Source organism: Alternaria novae-zelandiae, assembly GCF_023758075.1.
Source record: "Alternaria novae-zelandiae strain BMP 2774 chromosome Unknown scaffold_6, whole genome shotgun sequence".
NCBI lineage: Eukaryota > Fungi > Ascomycota > Dothideomycetes > Pleosporales > Pleosporaceae > Alternaria > Alternaria novae-zelandiae.
In genome coordinates this window covers 1,084,091-1,101,728 of record NW_026056966.1, presented here as the reverse complement: position 1 = coordinate 1,101,728, position 17,638 = coordinate 1,084,091, and the positions used below count along the sequence as shown (strand labels likewise).

The 17,638-nt window shown below is 48.9% G+C and overlaps 5 protein-coding genes across 5 annotated transcripts; all 5 read left to right on the top strand.

The window, feature by feature from the left end:
* Positions 1 to 3,217: 3,217 nt before the first annotated feature.
* Positions 3,218 to 5,296, top strand: J4E88_003887 (uncharacterized protein; the record flags this gene model as incomplete). Its single annotated transcript, XM_049397535.1, has 1 exon — positions 3,218 to 5,296. The coding sequence occupies one exon, from the start codon at positions 3,218 to 3,220 to the stop codon at positions 5,294 to 5,296; it is 2,079 nt and encodes a 692-aa protein (XP_049256923.1).
* Positions 5,297 to 5,715: 419 nt separating this feature from the next.
* On the top strand, positions 5,716 to 6,789 carry J4E88_003886 (uncharacterized protein; the record flags this gene model as incomplete). The annotated part of the gene is made up of 1 exon (XM_049397534.1): positions 5,716 to 6,789. The coding sequence occupies one exon, from the start codon at positions 5,716 to 5,718 to the stop codon at positions 6,787 to 6,789; it is 1,074 nt and encodes a 357-aa protein (XP_049256922.1).
* Positions 6,790 to 8,550: 1,761 nt separating this feature from the next.
* Positions 8,551 to 9,836, top strand: J4E88_003885 (uncharacterized protein; the record flags this gene model as incomplete). Its single annotated transcript, XM_049397533.1, has 2 exons — positions 8,551 to 8,910; positions 8,976 to 9,836. 2 exons carry the CDS (start codon positions 8,551 to 8,553, stop codon positions 9,834 to 9,836), a joined length of 1,221 nt encoding a protein of 406 aa, XP_049256921.1.
* Positions 9,837 to 11,577: 1,741 nt separating this feature from the next.
* On the top strand, positions 11,578 to 13,577 carry J4E88_003884 (uncharacterized protein; the record flags this gene model as incomplete). The annotated part of the gene is made up of 2 exons (XM_049397532.1): positions 11,578 to 12,322; positions 12,370 to 13,577. 2 exons carry the CDS (start codon positions 11,578 to 11,580, stop codon positions 13,575 to 13,577), a joined length of 1,953 nt encoding a protein of 650 aa, XP_049256920.1.
* Positions 13,578 to 13,869: 292 nt separating this feature from the next.
* On the top strand, positions 13,870 to 15,585 carry J4E88_003883 (uncharacterized protein; the record flags this gene model as incomplete). The annotated part of the gene is made up of 1 exon (XM_049397531.1): positions 13,870 to 15,585. The coding sequence occupies one exon, from the start codon at positions 13,870 to 13,872 to the stop codon at positions 15,583 to 15,585; it is 1,716 nt and encodes a 571-aa protein (XP_049256919.1).
* Between the last annotated feature and the right edge of the window lie 2,053 nt (positions 15,586 to 17,638).

Below are 17,638 nucleotides of genomic sequence, written 5' to 3'. Positions count from 1 at the left end.
GAGCTAAGCAATTACGTGTCTACAATTAAGCAATTATAACTACTCTCTAACTTTAACAAAAGCTTATTTAAGTACTTATAATTTTCTACTTTAGAGAGAGTAGCTAAGTACTTAGAGAAGTTAAAAGTATTAGAGCTTAATAGCTTAGCTTTTAATATACTTATATAACTAAAGCTTAAAAAAGTTACTTTAAAAGCGCTTATAAAGCTAAAACTAAACTACTTATTTTTAGAAGAGTAGCTATTCTTATACTTATACTTATTTTTTTTTAATATAATACTAAAGAGCTTAAAAATAGATATAAAAAAGTATACTTAGTTTAATTAGTATAATAAAGTATACTACTAGAGTTAGTAAGCGTACTAATAAAAATTAGAAATACTTACTTTTATTTTAAGTAAGAAGTAGAAAGCGTTTAGCTAATTAAATAATTTTTAGTAATATTATAATTAGTATATATATACTAAGTAAGCTCTTAGTACTATATATACTCTAATAAGTATATAATTAGTATTCTTAGCTATAATAAAAGAGCTTATTATAACTACGTAGCCTACTTTTATAAAATACTTAAAAAGTATATTATAGAATATACTTCTAGATACTTTTTAAAAGTATAGTATATAATTATACTAGTATAGATTAAAATAAGCTTTTAAAAGTTTTACTACTTAAGAGAGCTTTCTAAGTAAGCTTATAATATAATAATTTATCTTCTATTTATTTCTATACTTTTAGACGTAATATAATAGCTAGCTTAATAGCTTTACTTTTTTTTAAGTTTTTAATAAGTTTTTTAACTTTTTAGATTATTTTTTATACTTTTAGTAATTAAAAGTTTAGTAAATATTTTACTACTAGTAGCTTAAATAGTTAGTTATAGCTAAAAACTAAGCTATTATAGTATTTTATTACTATATTATTAAAAAGAATTTAAATAAAGTTAGTATAATATAACTTAAAATAAGTAGTAATAGTACTTTATATACTTAAATCTTAACTATAGTTCTACTATTTTATTATAAAGTTATTTTAAAAACTTATTACTATACTATAAATCTTTATTCTATATCTTAGAACTCTTATAAAGTATTCTAGCTAAAGTATTATATTACAAATGTATAGCCTTCTTAATAGCTAGAGATAGTAGTAGTATTATCTTTAGCTTTACTGTGTATACAAAGTTATAAATAAGAATAGTGTAGGTATTCTAGAGCTTAGTACTAGTAAGTCTTATAATAGAGTAGTATTACTATCTTATTATAGTAGGTAAGAAACTAACGTCGCGCCTACTAAAGAGCTTATACATCTTACTAATAAGCTTCTAGAAAGTAAAGCTAAAGAAGAGAATAATAGAAAGCCTTACACTAGTTGTGTACGTAATAAAGGTAATAGAGATAATAGAAATAATAGAAATAGAAATAATAGAAATAGAGATAATAGAACTAGAGATAATAGAAATATTAATAGGCCTAGCGTATAGCTCTATACTAGCGAAGTAGCGCTACAGAGCGCTTATAATAGCCTCTAGTATAGCTAGAATAGAGTAGTTTATAGCAGCCTCTATAATAGCTTCTAGAATAATAACCTTAAGAGAACTTATAGAGTAACGCGTTTAAGAGAAAAGTAATTAATTAATAATAAAAGGCTTAATTAAGCTTTAGTAAGTAAGGTAATATAACTAGTAATAAGATTAGCTTTAGATAGACTTACTAACACTAGAAGAACTTATAAAAGAGTAGTAACGTAGTTAAGAGCTTATTTAGTTAGTATAGCTTTAGTATTAGATTTAAGCTACTATTTGTGTCTTTAATAAGTCTTTAGATCTCTAATTTACTATAAGCTATAAAATAAAAATAAGAATAAGAATAAAGATAGAGATAGAGATAGAGAATAGAAGGTATATATGTAAAAGCATAATTTTACAAGCTAAGATTTTAGTAGTTTATTACTTTGTAATTTATAGCTTAGTTAGTTATAAGCTATTAAGAATATATAATTATATTATAATCTTCTCTACTATAGTATAGGTAGACGTTAGTATTTATAGAATAGTTACCTTACTACTCTAAATTTTAAAAGCTTTAACTACTACGCTAGAGATAGCAGCGCTAAAGATCTAAGCCTTAGCCTGCTTAACGCCTACACTTCTAAATATAGAATTTTAACTTTTTTAGAAATACGTCTTTTTATATACTAGTAATAGACCTTACTCTTTTTAGACTAGTTTACGCTATAGAATTAGTTTGCTAATAAACTATACTATAAATATATATAAAAATATACTAGCTTAAAATTAGTTATTAGTAAATTATAGTTATTATATACTTAACTACTTAAAGTACTATTAAAGTTATTATAATTAGATTATTATAAGATAAGCGCGTAAATAAGAAGACAGCTGTTAGAATTGTGTAGATTTATCCGCTGTTTCCCTCAAGCAAGGAAGTAATCGATTACCAGGAGGATCAAACCTGCCAGGTTGTGCCCATGTGTGAGGGGAATACGGCGACTAGCGCCCAACATGGCTAGCACCAAGCTGCGCGTCTTAAACCCCGGAACCCCATCAAATTTCCAGCTTCCACTCCTCCGCTCCCCAGTTCAAGCCACAGCCACACCCCGCGAACGGACAGCGAAGACATCCACCCCGACCCCTGCATCATCTAGCATCCATGATGCCATCGCCACGAGGCCGGCGGGCTACATGCAGTGCCTAAACGGCTAAATTGCATCGGACCTGAACCTCGGATGAAGATGCATAGACCACTATCGCGATGCTGCGCTCGGTGTGATCTAACTGCAGGCCAAGCGATACATCGATCTGGAAGGATTCACATCCATTGCGATATTGAGTGAAAGCCGAAGATGCATATCATATGCTCATGTTGAGGCGAGTGCATCCGCTTCGGATACGAGAGGTTTTAGTACGCGTATGTCGTTCGGTAGGGTCGTTGCGGTACCAGTCTTCTGCTTAAGCATTCTGCCACTGCCCCTGCCTAGTGATCGATCTACACCCCGTTTCCTGGGGTTAGTCCGTTCTCGAATGCTTATTTCCAATAGCCTCATGTGGAGGAGAGCTGCTTGTGGCTAGCGCTACGGTTGTTCATCTGCAAGCACGACGCCATCCGGGTTACCGGTGCCGTATAAGAGGATCAAGATGAACGACCATGGTTCTCTAGCTGTCGATCAAGTCTCTGCGCCAAGCTGGACATTCAAGATGACAGTCATCACCACCCTCGTTGCTGCCGCAGCTGCTGGTATTGTTGCTGTCTCTCAGGCTTCACCAGTGGGATCAGCATCTGCCGTTGGCGTTTCGAACGCAAAGTCCTCTTTGACACTCATTTACCAGAACAACCTCAACGGCTCGGACGACAAGAACCACATCGGTGCCATCATCCTCGACCCGGTCCCTCAAGCCAATGCAGCAGCAGCCTGTGCCTCGCTCAACGAGAAACTCATCTCCAAGGCTACGCTCCAGAAGTACCAGGCTGATTTCAACGATGCTCTCTCGTACCAAGATTATGCCAAATACACCGACGCTGAGCGAGGGTACTACATCGACAGCGGCGTGGTTTCAGTCGGCAACCGAGTGAAATACATGACCGCGTCATCACACCACAAGCAACTCCCAGTCTTGTGCACACAGTCGGCAAACAACGGTTCAGCAAGCGCCGGGCCTGTAAACGGAAGTTCCATCTCAGTAGCATCTGGTGGAAATACTTTCGTCGGGTACCGCAACCAGAAGTCGTTCAGGTTCCTAGGGATCCCATATGCTGACACGCCTACCCGCTTTAAGTACTCTTCACTCTACTCCAAGAAGGGCCAAACGATCCAGGCCACTGAGTATGGCTCGAATTGCATCCAAGGCGGTGGTGGAAGTGAAGACTGCCTTTTCCTCAACATCCAAACACCATACATTCCCAAAGCGGGATCGAAGAAGCAGCTCCGCCCCGTATTGTTCTGGATTCACGGTGGTGGATTCACCGGAGGAAGTGGTGCTGATCCACTCTCTGACGGTGGAAACCTTGCAAGCAAGGAAGATCTTGTTGTGGTTAACATCAACTACCGTCTTTCGACGCTCGGCTTCCTGGCCATCCCTGGAACAGACATCAAGGGCAACTTCGGTATCGCCGACCAGATTGTGGCGCTCGACTGGACTATTGCAAACATCGCTGCCTTTGGTGGTGACCCTGAGAGGATAACCATCGCTGGAGGATCAGCCGGAGCCGGCTCTGTCCGAACACTATTGGGCTCTCCCAAAGCCATCGGAAAGTTTCAAGGCGCCGTTGCCTTATCTAACCTCGGAGGTGGCGTAACACTTGGTCTAGACGGTGACTACGGGACAACATACTCAACCTACTACACGGTCAATCAGAGCTACACCGTTGCTGGACCTCAGATCCTTGCGGCCGCTGGCTGCAATAGCACTGATGTGTCAGCCCAAATCGCTTGTCTCGGCAAGGTTCCTGCTGCAGACCTAGTTGGCTTTAACACTGTAGCCCGATACGTCGTCCAAGACGGTACCTACGTCAACACGCCCGAACTCATCATCTCAACTCGCAATGCCAGTACCGCACACATTCCTGTAATCTTCGGCACCGTTCTCGACGATGGCGCTTCATTCTCCACATATCCCACGAGCCCGATCTCAAACCACTCGCAAGGACTACAGGAAGCGCTTGGTATCAACAGCACATGGGCCGAACGCGTCATCCAGTCTGGTCTGTTCCCCTTCACCAGCACGGGTAACCTGACGCTCGACTCCTTCAACGTCTCGCAGCGCATTGCCACCGACAAGACATTCCGCTGTGCCGACCAATCGACCGTCTACTCTGCCTCGCGATCAAAAGCCTTCTCAAAGACATACTACTACCAACTCGACCGTTCCATCGACGGCTACGACCCCAACAACCTGGGTGGCCCTGCCAACGATGACCCCAAGAACCCATACTTTCGCTTCCACGGCGCAGACTCGCCTTGGTTCTTCGGCGTTCTGAACCGCATCCGCGAACCAGAGGATCTGTGGAGTGTTCAACTCACTACCAGCTACTTCGCTTCCTTCATCAGGAACGGCGACCCGAACCCTAGCTTGAAGTATCTTGATGTAAGAGGGTATTACAAGGTGCTTGAAGGTGTGACGAAGTATGGTCAGTGGATGCAGGTTGATGCGACTAAGAAGTCGGGAGATGAGATTAGGCTGTTGGATTGGCCGAGCAAGAGCGCCGGATACACGGATGTAGAGCAGTGTGATTGGTTGGGGTACCCTCTGGATTACTACCTGAACGGAGGGATCTGAGTAGCTGGTACTGCTATGAGCCGTGCCCGTATGTAGTCATGTGTAGGAGAAGCCTTCTTAATGCATGTGTAACCGTCATCAAACATTCGACCAAGTCCCTAGCAATGCAGTACATCTGTGACACCTGTAACGAAAGCAAATGATAATCGCAAAGCTAACATTATACCCTGCTGTTCGGTAGTGCATACAAGTCTTGTCTTTCTGTCAAATTTCGTTCGTCCTCTTGTGGGGTGTATCAGTGAAGGCGCCCGGGCGCTCGCACTCACTCACCGAAGTGAGAGTGGACCGTTGCTGCCTGATCAGGGCTAGTACCCACCAGGCGCTATCATTTCTGTTTACGAATCGCCTTCCGCCAGCTTTCTTCGCGTTCAGACTACTCTCTCCGGTGAGATATCTTCATCCACCTACTCTAAGCCACCATGAGTTATTTCGACGTTCGCGTTCGGGAGTCGCTCTTCCAAAAGATCGACAGCGGCAAGCGCAAGAAAACGCCCACCCCACCTAAGGAAGCACGACAAGTAGCCAAGATCGCGGAACATTGGGTTCCGCCCGGTGTGTTTCCATTCTTCCGCCTTCCACGAGAACTCCGCGATACGATATACAAGTACGCCCTAGGAACGGAGGCCAGAGTATTCCGCGCCGATAATCTCCTATTGCTAGCCACTTGCCAGACGTCTCAAAAGTACGGTCTCCGGGTTGTGAACGAACAGAAGGAAATCGATGCGGTGAACGGTGAGGGATCTGAGGAGGAAGAGGATGAAGAAGACACAGACGAGAGAGATCAAGAATGGGGATGGTATGAGGGTGGCTACCTAGGTGAAATGTGGAAAGAATATGAATGGTATGAGGGTCGCTATGATATGTGGTACATGGGTCTTAACTCAGCCGTACCGGAAGGTCTTCCCAACTGGCTTCGCAGCAACAAGCAACTCTGCTCAGAAGCACTCCTGTGCTTTGGCGCTACCCGAACGTTCGTCATAATCGACTACTACGATTACACCAATTACACAAAAGCCCATAGTAACCCTCCCGACATGGCTGGCTTGACCAACTCGCTGGTCATGAATAGGAACGTCATTCGCCACATCGCAATCAGGAGAGAGGTCGACCAGCTTATGGACGACGACCCGAAATTCCTGGTCCTCCTTCAAGGCCTGCAAGTTGAAAACTTGACGATGGATTTGGAATGGAGTCATCGTCTCGACTATGAATCGGATGATGAGGATTCGCTAGAAGATTGTATTGAAGAGTGGGACACTTTGGATCTTGGCTATTGGGAGGGTAGGCTGCAGAAGCTGAAGATCACGATTCCTACAAGGCGCGAATATGGAGACGAGGCTTTCCATACGAAGACCTTTGATCTGGCTGAAAGATTGGCCACTAGACTGTTCGGACCTGGCGCTAAGGTGGTCTGGGGCCCTTACGTATATGACAAGAGGCAGGGCAGTATCGGCCTGTACAAGAGGTATCTGACTGTAGAGAAAGCGGCCTAGGGTGTTAAGCTTGGGCATTTGGTGGTGAGAAGAAGTATATGCGGTGAACGAGAGGGCGTTCGATCGAGAGCGGCCATATGTATTGTACTACCTCTGTGCTTCAAGGCTATGGGATCAAGCATCTGCTCAGTAGGCGTGTTATTATCATCGTGCGTTCGATCAAGTAGTCAAATTCTCATGGTATCCAGAGTTTCTTCAGGGGCTTATCAATGGATCGGAAGTCCATCATAGTAGACCCAGAACACCTTCTATGAATGCCCAAGTATCCACTTGAACATCATGCCAGACCCAGGAGGTTTTTGAAGTCTCGGCATGTATCACTCCACTCACTTCAATCTCACTGACATCCTCCAGGCTCAGCCACTAGCCTAATTTACGCGGGTAGGATCGTTATCGTCTCATATGAAATCAATCGCTTCGGCGGCCTCTTACATGGTTTGGACGGCGTCCAAAACATCTTGATCCTGGATGTCCTTGGGCTCGGAAGGTCTGCTAGCTTGGCGGCTAGCCTCGGCACTAGCGAGGAGGAAGTCTTCACATAAGAGCTGTTCACCAGAGACGATCTTTCCAAAGAAATCGATCGTAGCGAATGACCCCGGGTCTCGGATAAGGCTTTTGGTCTTTTCTGTAGTACGGACGCCCCAATCTTTCATCTCAAGCAACGTATTCGACATCCTTCTTGAGGCTAACCGTGGCGAACGAAGCTGGATTTCACAATTATGCCACTGTTGCGACTTCCCCAGGCATCTACGTCCTACTTTCCCGTGACGAATACGAGTTGTTAGCGAAGTTTGGGAGTATGTCAAGAGTTTTCGGGATAACATTCTAGTGTCTATAGCACACCTAGAAGTTTATCATATGCTTACGTAGGGAGCCATATACACTTACTTCGTACTCGTGTACGCCTGGCCACACTCTTTGAACATGGTAATTGATACGATCTATTGCACGTCTTCGTAAGCTTGTCTCTCTTTGCAAACGACTAGACTTTGCTCAACCTGATCACGTTTATGATTCACTTTCACTAAGTTACGGTCTCGCATCAAAGCGCAAAAAATAGTAAATCTTGCAGAGTTTCGAACACGAGGCCGCAGAAAGAGGCAAAAAGAAACTCTTACTAAGCCACTAGAGACACGGATTAAACTCCCTAGACTATAGGGAAACATGCGTAGAACACTAGCCAGACTGTTCGTTGTTTCTTCATGGAATATAGGCGAATTAGTTGGTATATATAGAAGAGTTCAATGTCCGCTTAGTATGGGCTGATGGTGGGCGCCCCAGAATTGTGGGGTTGTTTACACTTGTGAAGGTGAGCGAGCGCTCGTTTGTACACAGGCCATCCATACGGTATAATATCGCTGCGCAAATACTGTCCCTACAGCAACAGAACATGAACGTCTGATGAGGGCTTCCAAGAATTCACTTGTAAAGTCTTGCTCGTGATTATTCCACCTAGCTAAATACGAAAACTTGCGAAGTGATTCAGTGAAAGGAAGCCCCCGAAATGGCGCACATATCTAGGCAGCACCCCGTCACCTCGACCTCTATTATTGTCCACGGACAGGCAATCGACACTGCCAGGGAGGCGACGTCACTGCGAAATTGGGCGCAGATTTCGAGTCGCGCTCACCTTCACTTTCATCTTCACCGCGACTAGTATCTCGTCAGTGGGTATATATCTTTCTGCAACCGCAATACTCTCTTCTCCAACCTCACACATCCCCTGACTACATATACTCCATTCGTATCTACATCTACATCATGGCTCCCACCACCCCCCTCCCGCCGAACCGCTCGCGCGCCATCAAGGTGGAGCTCTACTGCCCCGAGACCGGTGACAAAGCGGACAACTTCCTCATTACACCGTCAATGACACATGACGACATCATCTTCAACATTGAGCGCACACTTCGTCTTCGTGATCAAGAGATTTGGGCCTGCGACATCAATGGCGAGCTACTCTACAATAGCGACATGAACTCCTTCCACTTCAACAATGTCGCCGATGGAGAAAGGCTGCTGATCGGTACTTACGACTACCACCGTATCCGCCCAGAGCCTGAGCTCGAGGTCGTTCTGTATCTTGATGATACATCAGGCCTGTTGCGCAGGTCACTAAGGGTAAGTTTCAAGATTTGTTGAGGAAGGGAAACGACTGGTACTTTCCCATTCGCCCACCTACGTAGAAAACTCAGCGAATGCATTTACGACTATGCATTGGCCCACTGCCTACTATCCTCAAGACTGAGGGTCTACTCATCCAGGCCACACGCAAGGTCCGATCTTTGGAGGAAGACGATGACGACGACGATGACGATTTCTGCATTGAAAACATACTAACGTACCTGCAGTCACTCGGAAAAGAAGCTCTTCGCAACCACATGAGCAAGCTTCGTCGTTGCGATGCCCCCCTCCGCAAGAACGTTCTCCGCCTCGTCAAGCCATACAGCCGTATCGCGAGCTTAATCAAGGACTTCGATTCTGCGAACGCGAAGACACTGAAGCAGAAGTACAGTGTGTCCGCGTCGAAGCGCGACATCAAGAGCTTCTGGTGGATCAAGGACACGGCGATGAAGTTTGAGCAGGGGGTCCTCGCTCTGATGGCGATCCTCGCTGAAGCAACAGCGGGTAACGACGAGATCGCTTCAGATGCGCTCGTCGATGCGAAGAAGGCTCGTCTCGAGAACACCCCTTGGGGTTCAAAGGAACTGCAAGAGGAAGACGTTCGCGAAGCCATCAAGGCACTCTATGAGGCTGCGGATGCCCTCGATTCCGTGTGGCCGGAGACCAAGGACAACAAGAAGATCACGGTCAAGGATGCAAAGAAAGAACGCTATGCGAAGGCTAGCGGCAAGGGCAAAGCGGTCAAGCGTGATGCTGATTTGGGTGAAGAGGCCTTTGAGGCTGCGCATCCTGGCACGATGGCTTCGCGCGAGATAGATGGTCTGGCCGGACTTATGGGCAAGAGCAAGTTGCCGGATACGATGGTGTCTGATGACTCCGATGAGGAGCCAGTAGTGAAGCCAGGTAGACTTCGGCGTACTTAGAATGTGCACAACGTTGGGGTGGAGATCAGTGCTAGATACGATGATTGAGGAGGGAGACTGGGCTCGTACAAGTACAGTAGCTAGGTCTTTCGAGTGGACAAAATGAGTAGTTGGAGAATATAAACGGAAAGCACGAGATACAGGGAGAGAAGTTGATACAATGTATAATGATGATATGAAGATGGCGACTATCATCGTCGTTGCTTGTGAGGTTGTATGCCGCAGATCTTCATCAGATGTATAGTAAGACTTCAATGACTAGCCTGACCGTGACCAGGGTCCAGTTTGAGTCAAGGCGCATGCTCTTCTTCATTGTCGTTGTGCTCGATGTGCATGAATCATGGTTCACCTCACACTGATTCTCAGCGAGTAAGCCACCCGTTAGCAGTGCCTCTGCGTTGTTGAGTAGTCGATGGCGGACCATCGCCACAGGATCCATGAGCTGGAAGCAGACGTGGAGGTGGAGGCTTAGGTTCGGACGAACGAACGATTTGTAAGGCGGAGGTGGCGTACTCTCAACATGGTAGTACGCAGTTGCCGTTGGAGCGATCTCGGGTGGAAGCCGCGGGGCACGACTGCCGATAGCGTTTCTTTTCGTACCGCGTATACGATTACGCTCAGCGACATCTCCTGCAGGCCGCGTCAACAATACTTTCATCTCCATACATGCATCTAGTTCATAGCTTAGCACTATGCACCGTCGCGATTCGTTGTGTAGCGCGAGGCCATAGCACCGCCGCGACGTTATGTGTCGCCCGTTGATCGTCATGGCGGAGTCCGGAGCCTCGGAACAGAACTATTTGCGAAGCTACTCCTCGCTGCGCATGGCGCATACGCTGTGGTGAAGAAAAACACTCTCTTCAGGTAATGTCTGGGAATTCGGTCGAATGAAATGCCCGTACGCAGGCTGCCTAACGTCGTGGACGCGACGCGCTATGTACGGCAATAGTTGCGATCAGGGCCTAACGAAGATGACGACATTGTTTATTGCATAACAACAGGGCAGCGATAGTTACTTTGCGCCAAACGCTTGTCTCGACATCTCAAACATGGAGAAAGTAACGATCACACACTCAATGCCAGGATGACAGGGTCGTATCAAGGTTCTTTTCGTACCCTTCGTACCGGCAGCTTGCCGAGTGCCGAAAGCGTATTGTTTCGAAATGAGCGCCAGCCACTCACGGGAGATGACGCGCCACAACGGTGCCCGCTGACCAGAGCCTTACCGCAGAAAGGCAGTGTCAGCTAGCAACTGCTGCAAACGAAGAAGATCTGTAGGACCGATGATGGCTGAGGGCCTGATGATTCAGGCGGGCATGCGACAGCACTTTACAAACCAAACACGGACAAAACCTCGACGAGAAGAGATGGGACTAAAAATAAAGTTTGATCGTCAGGGCCTTCAGCCACGACAAGTGGCACGCCTAGTAGCACGCCTATGAGGTCAGATCCTCCTAGCTCTTCCGGGCGTTTGGTGCGTTGGAGCCAGGAGCATAGCCGCCTGTGCATTGTGGGTCATTCCGCAGCCTCCCGTCAGCATGGAGCGCATCATTTAACATTGCCATGATTCCGCATTTGTTCGCGATTCATTTCGCGTCTTCTCAGCCTTCTCACCCCTCCTTTCTTTACATCCGCTCGTTAGGATGAAGTATTCTTTCGTGTTGTCTGCTTCGGCATTGAGTAGTTTAGCGACCTGTAAGTGATGCGCCTCCTTGTGTTCCTGCAGGGACCCAGCTGACGCATGCCAGCATCTGCGGTTGTTCCTCGGGAAGCTAGAGTCGTACCTCCCAATGGCTTGGATATATTGAAGCGTGCCTCGCCCCAGGCTCCCAACGGCTACGCGCCAGCCGAAGTCAACTGCCCGTCCACGCGCCCGAGCATTCGATCTGCCGACAAACTCTCCCAGCAAGAGACAGAATGGCTCCAGAAGAGGAGGCCGAATACGATAGATCCTATGCGCGAGTTCCTCGAACGCGTCAACATTGAGGGCTTCGACGTTGGACAATACATCAGCAACCACCGCGACAACACCACCGCCCTGCCGAACATTGCGATCTCGTTCTCTGGTGGAGGATACCGGGCCCTGCTGAACGGTGCGGGTGCTCTAGCGGCGTTTGACAGTCGGACGACGAACTCGACGAGTGCAGGACACCTGGGAGGAATCTTGCAGGCATCCACATATGTTTCCGCACTATCGGGAGGAGGCTGGATGATTGGCAGCATCTACGCCAACAACTTTACCTCAGTTGAGGCAATCATCAACAAGGGCGAGGACTCGGCAATTTGGCAGTTCCAGAACTCGCTCTTCAAGGGACCTCCCACGAAGGGAATTCAGCTGCTATCGACTGCGCAGTACTACGACAACTTGGTCAGCACAGTCAAGGACAAGAGCGATTCGCCGGCTGGTGACTTCAACACGTCGATTACCGATGTGTACGGCCGCGGTCTTTCTTTCCAGCTCATCAACGCCAGTGATGGAGCCCCAGGTATGTTTACCCCCAGATCCTTTAAGCACACGAGCTAACCCCAATAGCCTACACCTTCTCTTCCATCCAGGACGACCAAGACTTCTCGTCTGGAAACGCACCAATGCCTATCCTCGTCGCAGATGAGCGTTCGCCCGGAGACTTGATCATCTCTTTGAACGCCACCAACTTCGAGTTCAACCCGTTCGAAATGGGCTCATTCGACCCTACAACCTACGGCTTTGCTCCTCTCAAATACATCGGTTCCAACTTCAGCGAGGGTGAACTTGCTCAAGACCAGGGCTGCGTCGAGGGATTCGACAACCTGGGTTTCGTCATGGGAACCAGCAGCTCCTTGTTCAACCAGATCTTCCTCACACTAAACACCATCCAGGACGTACCCCAGATCCTCGTGAACTTTGTGTCAAACATCTTGAAGGGTATCGGTGAAGATGGTGACGATATCGCCGACTACTCGCCCAACCCTTTCTTCCGTTACCACAACGAGACGAACCCCAGTGCTGACAGGGAGCGTCTTACTCTCGTTGACGGTGGTGAGGACGGTCAAAACATTCCCTTCAACCCGGTCATTCAGCCCGTACGCCAGGTCGATGTCGTCTTTGCCATCGACTCCTCTGGTGACACCGTCGAGGAGGACGACCCATCGCAGAACTGGCCCAACGGTACTTCTCTGGTTGCAACGTACGAGCGTGCAAGCGGCACTCTCATGAACAGGACTTCATTCCCTTACATCCCCGGCCAGGACACTTTCGTTGCCCTAGGTTTCAACAGCCGCCCTGCTTTCTTCGGTTGCAACAGCAGCAACGTCACCGAGGGCGACAACATCCCTCCTCTCGTCGTCTACCTCCCCAACGCCCCCTACGTCTTCTGGTCCAATACGTCCACCTTCAACAAGCTTGACTACAGCATCAGCGAGCGCAACGGCATGATCGAGAACGGCTACGACGTCGTCACCCAAGCAAACTCCACACGCGAGGGTGCTTCAAACTGGCCTACTTGTGTCGGATGCGCTATCCTCTCTAGGAGTCTGGAGCGCAACGGCGAGGCAATCCCCCAAGTGTGCCAGCAGTGCTTCACTGACTATTGCTGGAACGGCACTACAGTCGAGACATCGCAGCCATACACTCCTGAGTTGATCGTTGGTCAGCTCGCCACCACAAACAACGGTGATGATGACAGCGGTGTAGGAAAGTTCGTGCCCAACGTCCTCGGTCTTGCTCTGGCAGCAGCCGTGTCTGGATACCTGATGATGTGAAATATTTTCTAGTTTGCTTTTGGCGACATAGGGATTGGATACAGCGCGGTTGAAATATGATACCACCTCTCTTTTGTAGATAGTAATTGAGTCATTACACGTATACCGAACGTTCCATTGCCATTCACCTATCACACGTGCGACATTACCATGCCATGCATTGCGGCTCTTCGGCGCCGCCCGTCCCTGCATCACCGAGGTGTGCCCCGCCAGTTGCGCGCCCATCAAAAAAAGTTATGACCCCGCCACGCTTCACGCACCCAACGCCACTCTTCCGCAATCACCACACACAATGGCCGCCGTTCCGTCGCTCGCAGGCGCGCCCGTACTATCTACGCCCGACACGCACATCTTCGAAGACCCCACTCCCGCCGTAGACACGTCGAATCTCCCCAGACTTTCCGATGAGCAGATCACGCTCACATACGAGATCGAGCGGACGGTTAGGGAAATCCGCGAGGGGAGGTGGAAGAGGATTGCGTTGCAGTTCCCGGATCACATGCTTACTGATGCGCCGAGAGTGTATGAGCAGCTGAGTCGGGGGCTGGGTAAGGCGAAGAAGGCGCGGGATGGGGTGCAAGAGGAGAATGGACACACAAATGGGACAACAGGCGCGGAAGAAATCAGCGCGGGCTTGGAGAAGACGGACATATGTGATGAGGAGAGCAAAGACGAAAGTCTGTTTATACTGGGCGACACATCATACGGCGCGTGCTGTGTGGACGAAGTTGCAGCAGAGCACGTCGATGCGGACGTTGTCGTACATTATGGCCGCTCATGTCTCTCGCCTCCTTCAAGACTACCAGTCGTATACGTCTTTACCGAACGACCGCTAGACCTCGACCCCGTAATCGCAACATTCCAAGAAACATATCCAGAAAAAGACGCAAAGATCATCCTCATGGCCGACATACCATACTCGCACCACATCCCCACGCTCCACGCACGCCTCCAAGACGCCGGCTACACACACATCCACGCCACAGAAATCGTACACAACCCATCTTCACCACTCCCAAACCGAACGATACCACCAAACACAACAGAAACAGACGAAGCCCTCCACGACTACGCCCTCTTCCACATCTCCGACCCGCCAACCTCCCTCCTCCTCACCCTCTCCTCGCGCGTCGCCTCAATACACATCTACCCCACAGACACGCCCTCCACCACCCCACCAACCGCCTCCCTAGCCCGCACCCACCAAACCCTCATGCGCCGCTACGCCCTCCTAACCTCCCTCTCCACAACCCCCATCTTCGGCATCTTGATCAACACGCTCTCCGTAAAGAACTACATGCACATCCTCTCGCACGTCCAACGGCAAATCAGCGCCGCGGGCAAGAAATACTACACCTTTGTCGTGGGAAAAGTGAATGCAGCTAAGGTGGCTAATTTCAGCGAGGTGGGGGGATGGGTCGTGATAGGGTGTTGGGAGAGTAGTTTGATTGAGAGTAGGGAGTTTTGGCGGCCGATGATTACGCCGTGGGAGCTCAAGGTGGCGTTGATGGGGGATGAGGAGAGGGTTTGGACGGGGAGGTGGGAGGGGGACTTTCAGAAGGTTTTGGATGAGGGGGAGGGGGATGTGAAAGAGAAGAGTGGTAGTAATGCGGAGGAGGGAGAGGGAGAGGGAGATGCGAATGGCGATTATGACTCTGAGGAGGAATCAGCGCCTCCGGAGTTTGATCTTAGGACTGGGCGCTATGTTTCGCATGCGAGACCTATGCGCTCGAGTGGCGCGACGAAAGCTGTTAATGGGAATGCAGCGACGTCGTCTAGTTCGGCGCTGACGAAACGAGCGAATGGCGACATAGCGGCTGTGGGGGGTGTCGCGTCGCCTGGTGCAGAGTACTTGCGCTCGAATAGGACGTGGCAGGGCCTGGGTACGGATTACCGGGATGTAGAGGATGAAGAGGAGGCTGGAGGTAAGAGGGCGGCTAAGATGGAAGAGGGAAGGAGTGGAATTGCGAGGGGGTATGTTGTTGGTGAGCAGGGGAGCAGGCATTGAGTAGATGCAAGACAAGGGATTCGATTCTCATCGTCTGTTGATCGTATTACTATCTCGGAACTACGAAAGCGTATGAAATAACAGAACGAGTCGATGTTTGTGAGACGCCGTCGCGCCCTTCTCCATACTCTGTACTTCGTCCTCATGAAAAGTCTCGACGAGATTTTCCTTCCTTCACATACTCCTTGCTAAAAATCCTCTTGGTCGGTGGTCATCTCGTTGCGTTCACATTGCAATTCTCCCCCAAGCTGTCTCCATGTCTTGGACCAGCGTGAGAAAGTCGTCGCTTTCCAGGTGGCGGTAGACGAACTCGTTGAGCGCTGCTCTGCGTCCCTCGTCAGACTGCATCGCATATGTCGCCAACTGGTCGTTCTCATTCACACTCATGGTAGCACCTGCATTGGATATGCTCACATCACGGTGACCAGCAACAGATGTGGGTGGGGTGTCGAGACCACCATAAGACATGCTATGGTGAACATTCTGTGCAGCATTACTTCGTTCGCCAAGAGGTTGCGGTGTCGGGATGGCACTGAAACTTGACCGATTGAAAGACAACGGAGAGGAGATTGGAGACGATGTCAACGGTGATTGATTCTCGATGCCGCCATGTGGAGATGTCTTTGCGCGTGCAGGGCTGTACTGATCTTGGTTCGGTGTGCGAGGAGGCTGTTGCATTGGTTGCTTTCCACGTGCGGTCTTGCTGATGACAGTGGGTTGGGGCAGAGGTGGGAGTTCGATCTCCTTGCTGGTTGCGCTTCGGCTGGAACCAGGTCGGTTACTGGCTACGTGTGCTGGTAGAGGAGGAGGCCCCATTGTGCCAGTAGAGGGCCGTACGCTGTCGCTGCCAGAGGAGCGCGGCGAAGATAGGCGTGGGAAAGGAAGCTCGCGTCTCGGTGGTAGTATCTCAGTGCTACCAGGGCGATCCGCAGTACCGGGACGACTCGCACCACCAGAGCGGTTGAACAGCATAGCAGTATCCGGTCGCTCCGTAGACATACGATGAGATTCTTGAAGGTCCGACATGTGCTGATCTGATGTATATGAAGAGTCAACATGCGAGCGTCCTAAGATATCCGAGGTTGCTGAGGTAGGACGAGTGAACAATACTGGAGGAGCAAGAGGACCGGAGAATGGTGCCGGCACACCGCCCGCTTCTCTATTATAGCCTGTGGTGGCAGAGACTGGACGGGTGTATGATGCTGTGGGTAGTTCATGATTCAAGGAAGCAGAGAAGTCATAGCTAGTGGACGGTCGACCAGAGATCTCCGCCAGTCGTGAAGGAGGACATGATGGTCCACCTATGGCAGGGCTCATATTAGGTAGCTGAGGGTATGCAACAGCAGTTAACCTTGGCCGGGAAGACGATCCTCCTCGCGCCGGAGACGGTGGCTGAGCCGTAGACCTTGGCTGAGGCGGGACTGCCTTTTGGCCGCCCATGTAGAGACCGAGATGAAGGAGGTGGCTGAACGCGGTGTCAAAGTCGTTGTCCGACTTGAATCTCATCTGTATGCGCCTGATCTTGTCGTTGGCCACTTGCCATTTGATAGCGAGCAAAGGGCAGCGCACAATGGCGGATATGTGGAGGTGGTCGGGCTGCACCTGCACTCCGCGCTCTTCACTCAGACGCGTGATGTGATTGCCTTCGTTGATCAGTCTCTCGATTTCGATGGTTTGCTGTCATCCAACGGTTAGCTAGCACATCATTTGAAGCGGATTTCCAGTCTGAGTGGGTGGGTAATCAGTCATGCATGCATCGTACCCGAACCTGCGAGCCTTGACACAATTTCATGAGCTGAAGACCACCGCGCGCACCGTAGCTGTCGATGATCAATGTAAGGTCATTGGTCTCTTTCTGCCAGTTGAACCTCTGCTCGCTCGCGTCGGTGTCTTGCGCTGTTGACAGAGTCTGGAGCGGAAGGGATAGCATGATTGTTAGCAATGCTGTTTGTTAGTCGAGATCAATCAGCTGCCGTCTGATGGCACTTGTGCGATGAGATATGTCGTAATGGAAACATTTGCGCACGCAGGTACTGCGGAACGTGAGAGATGG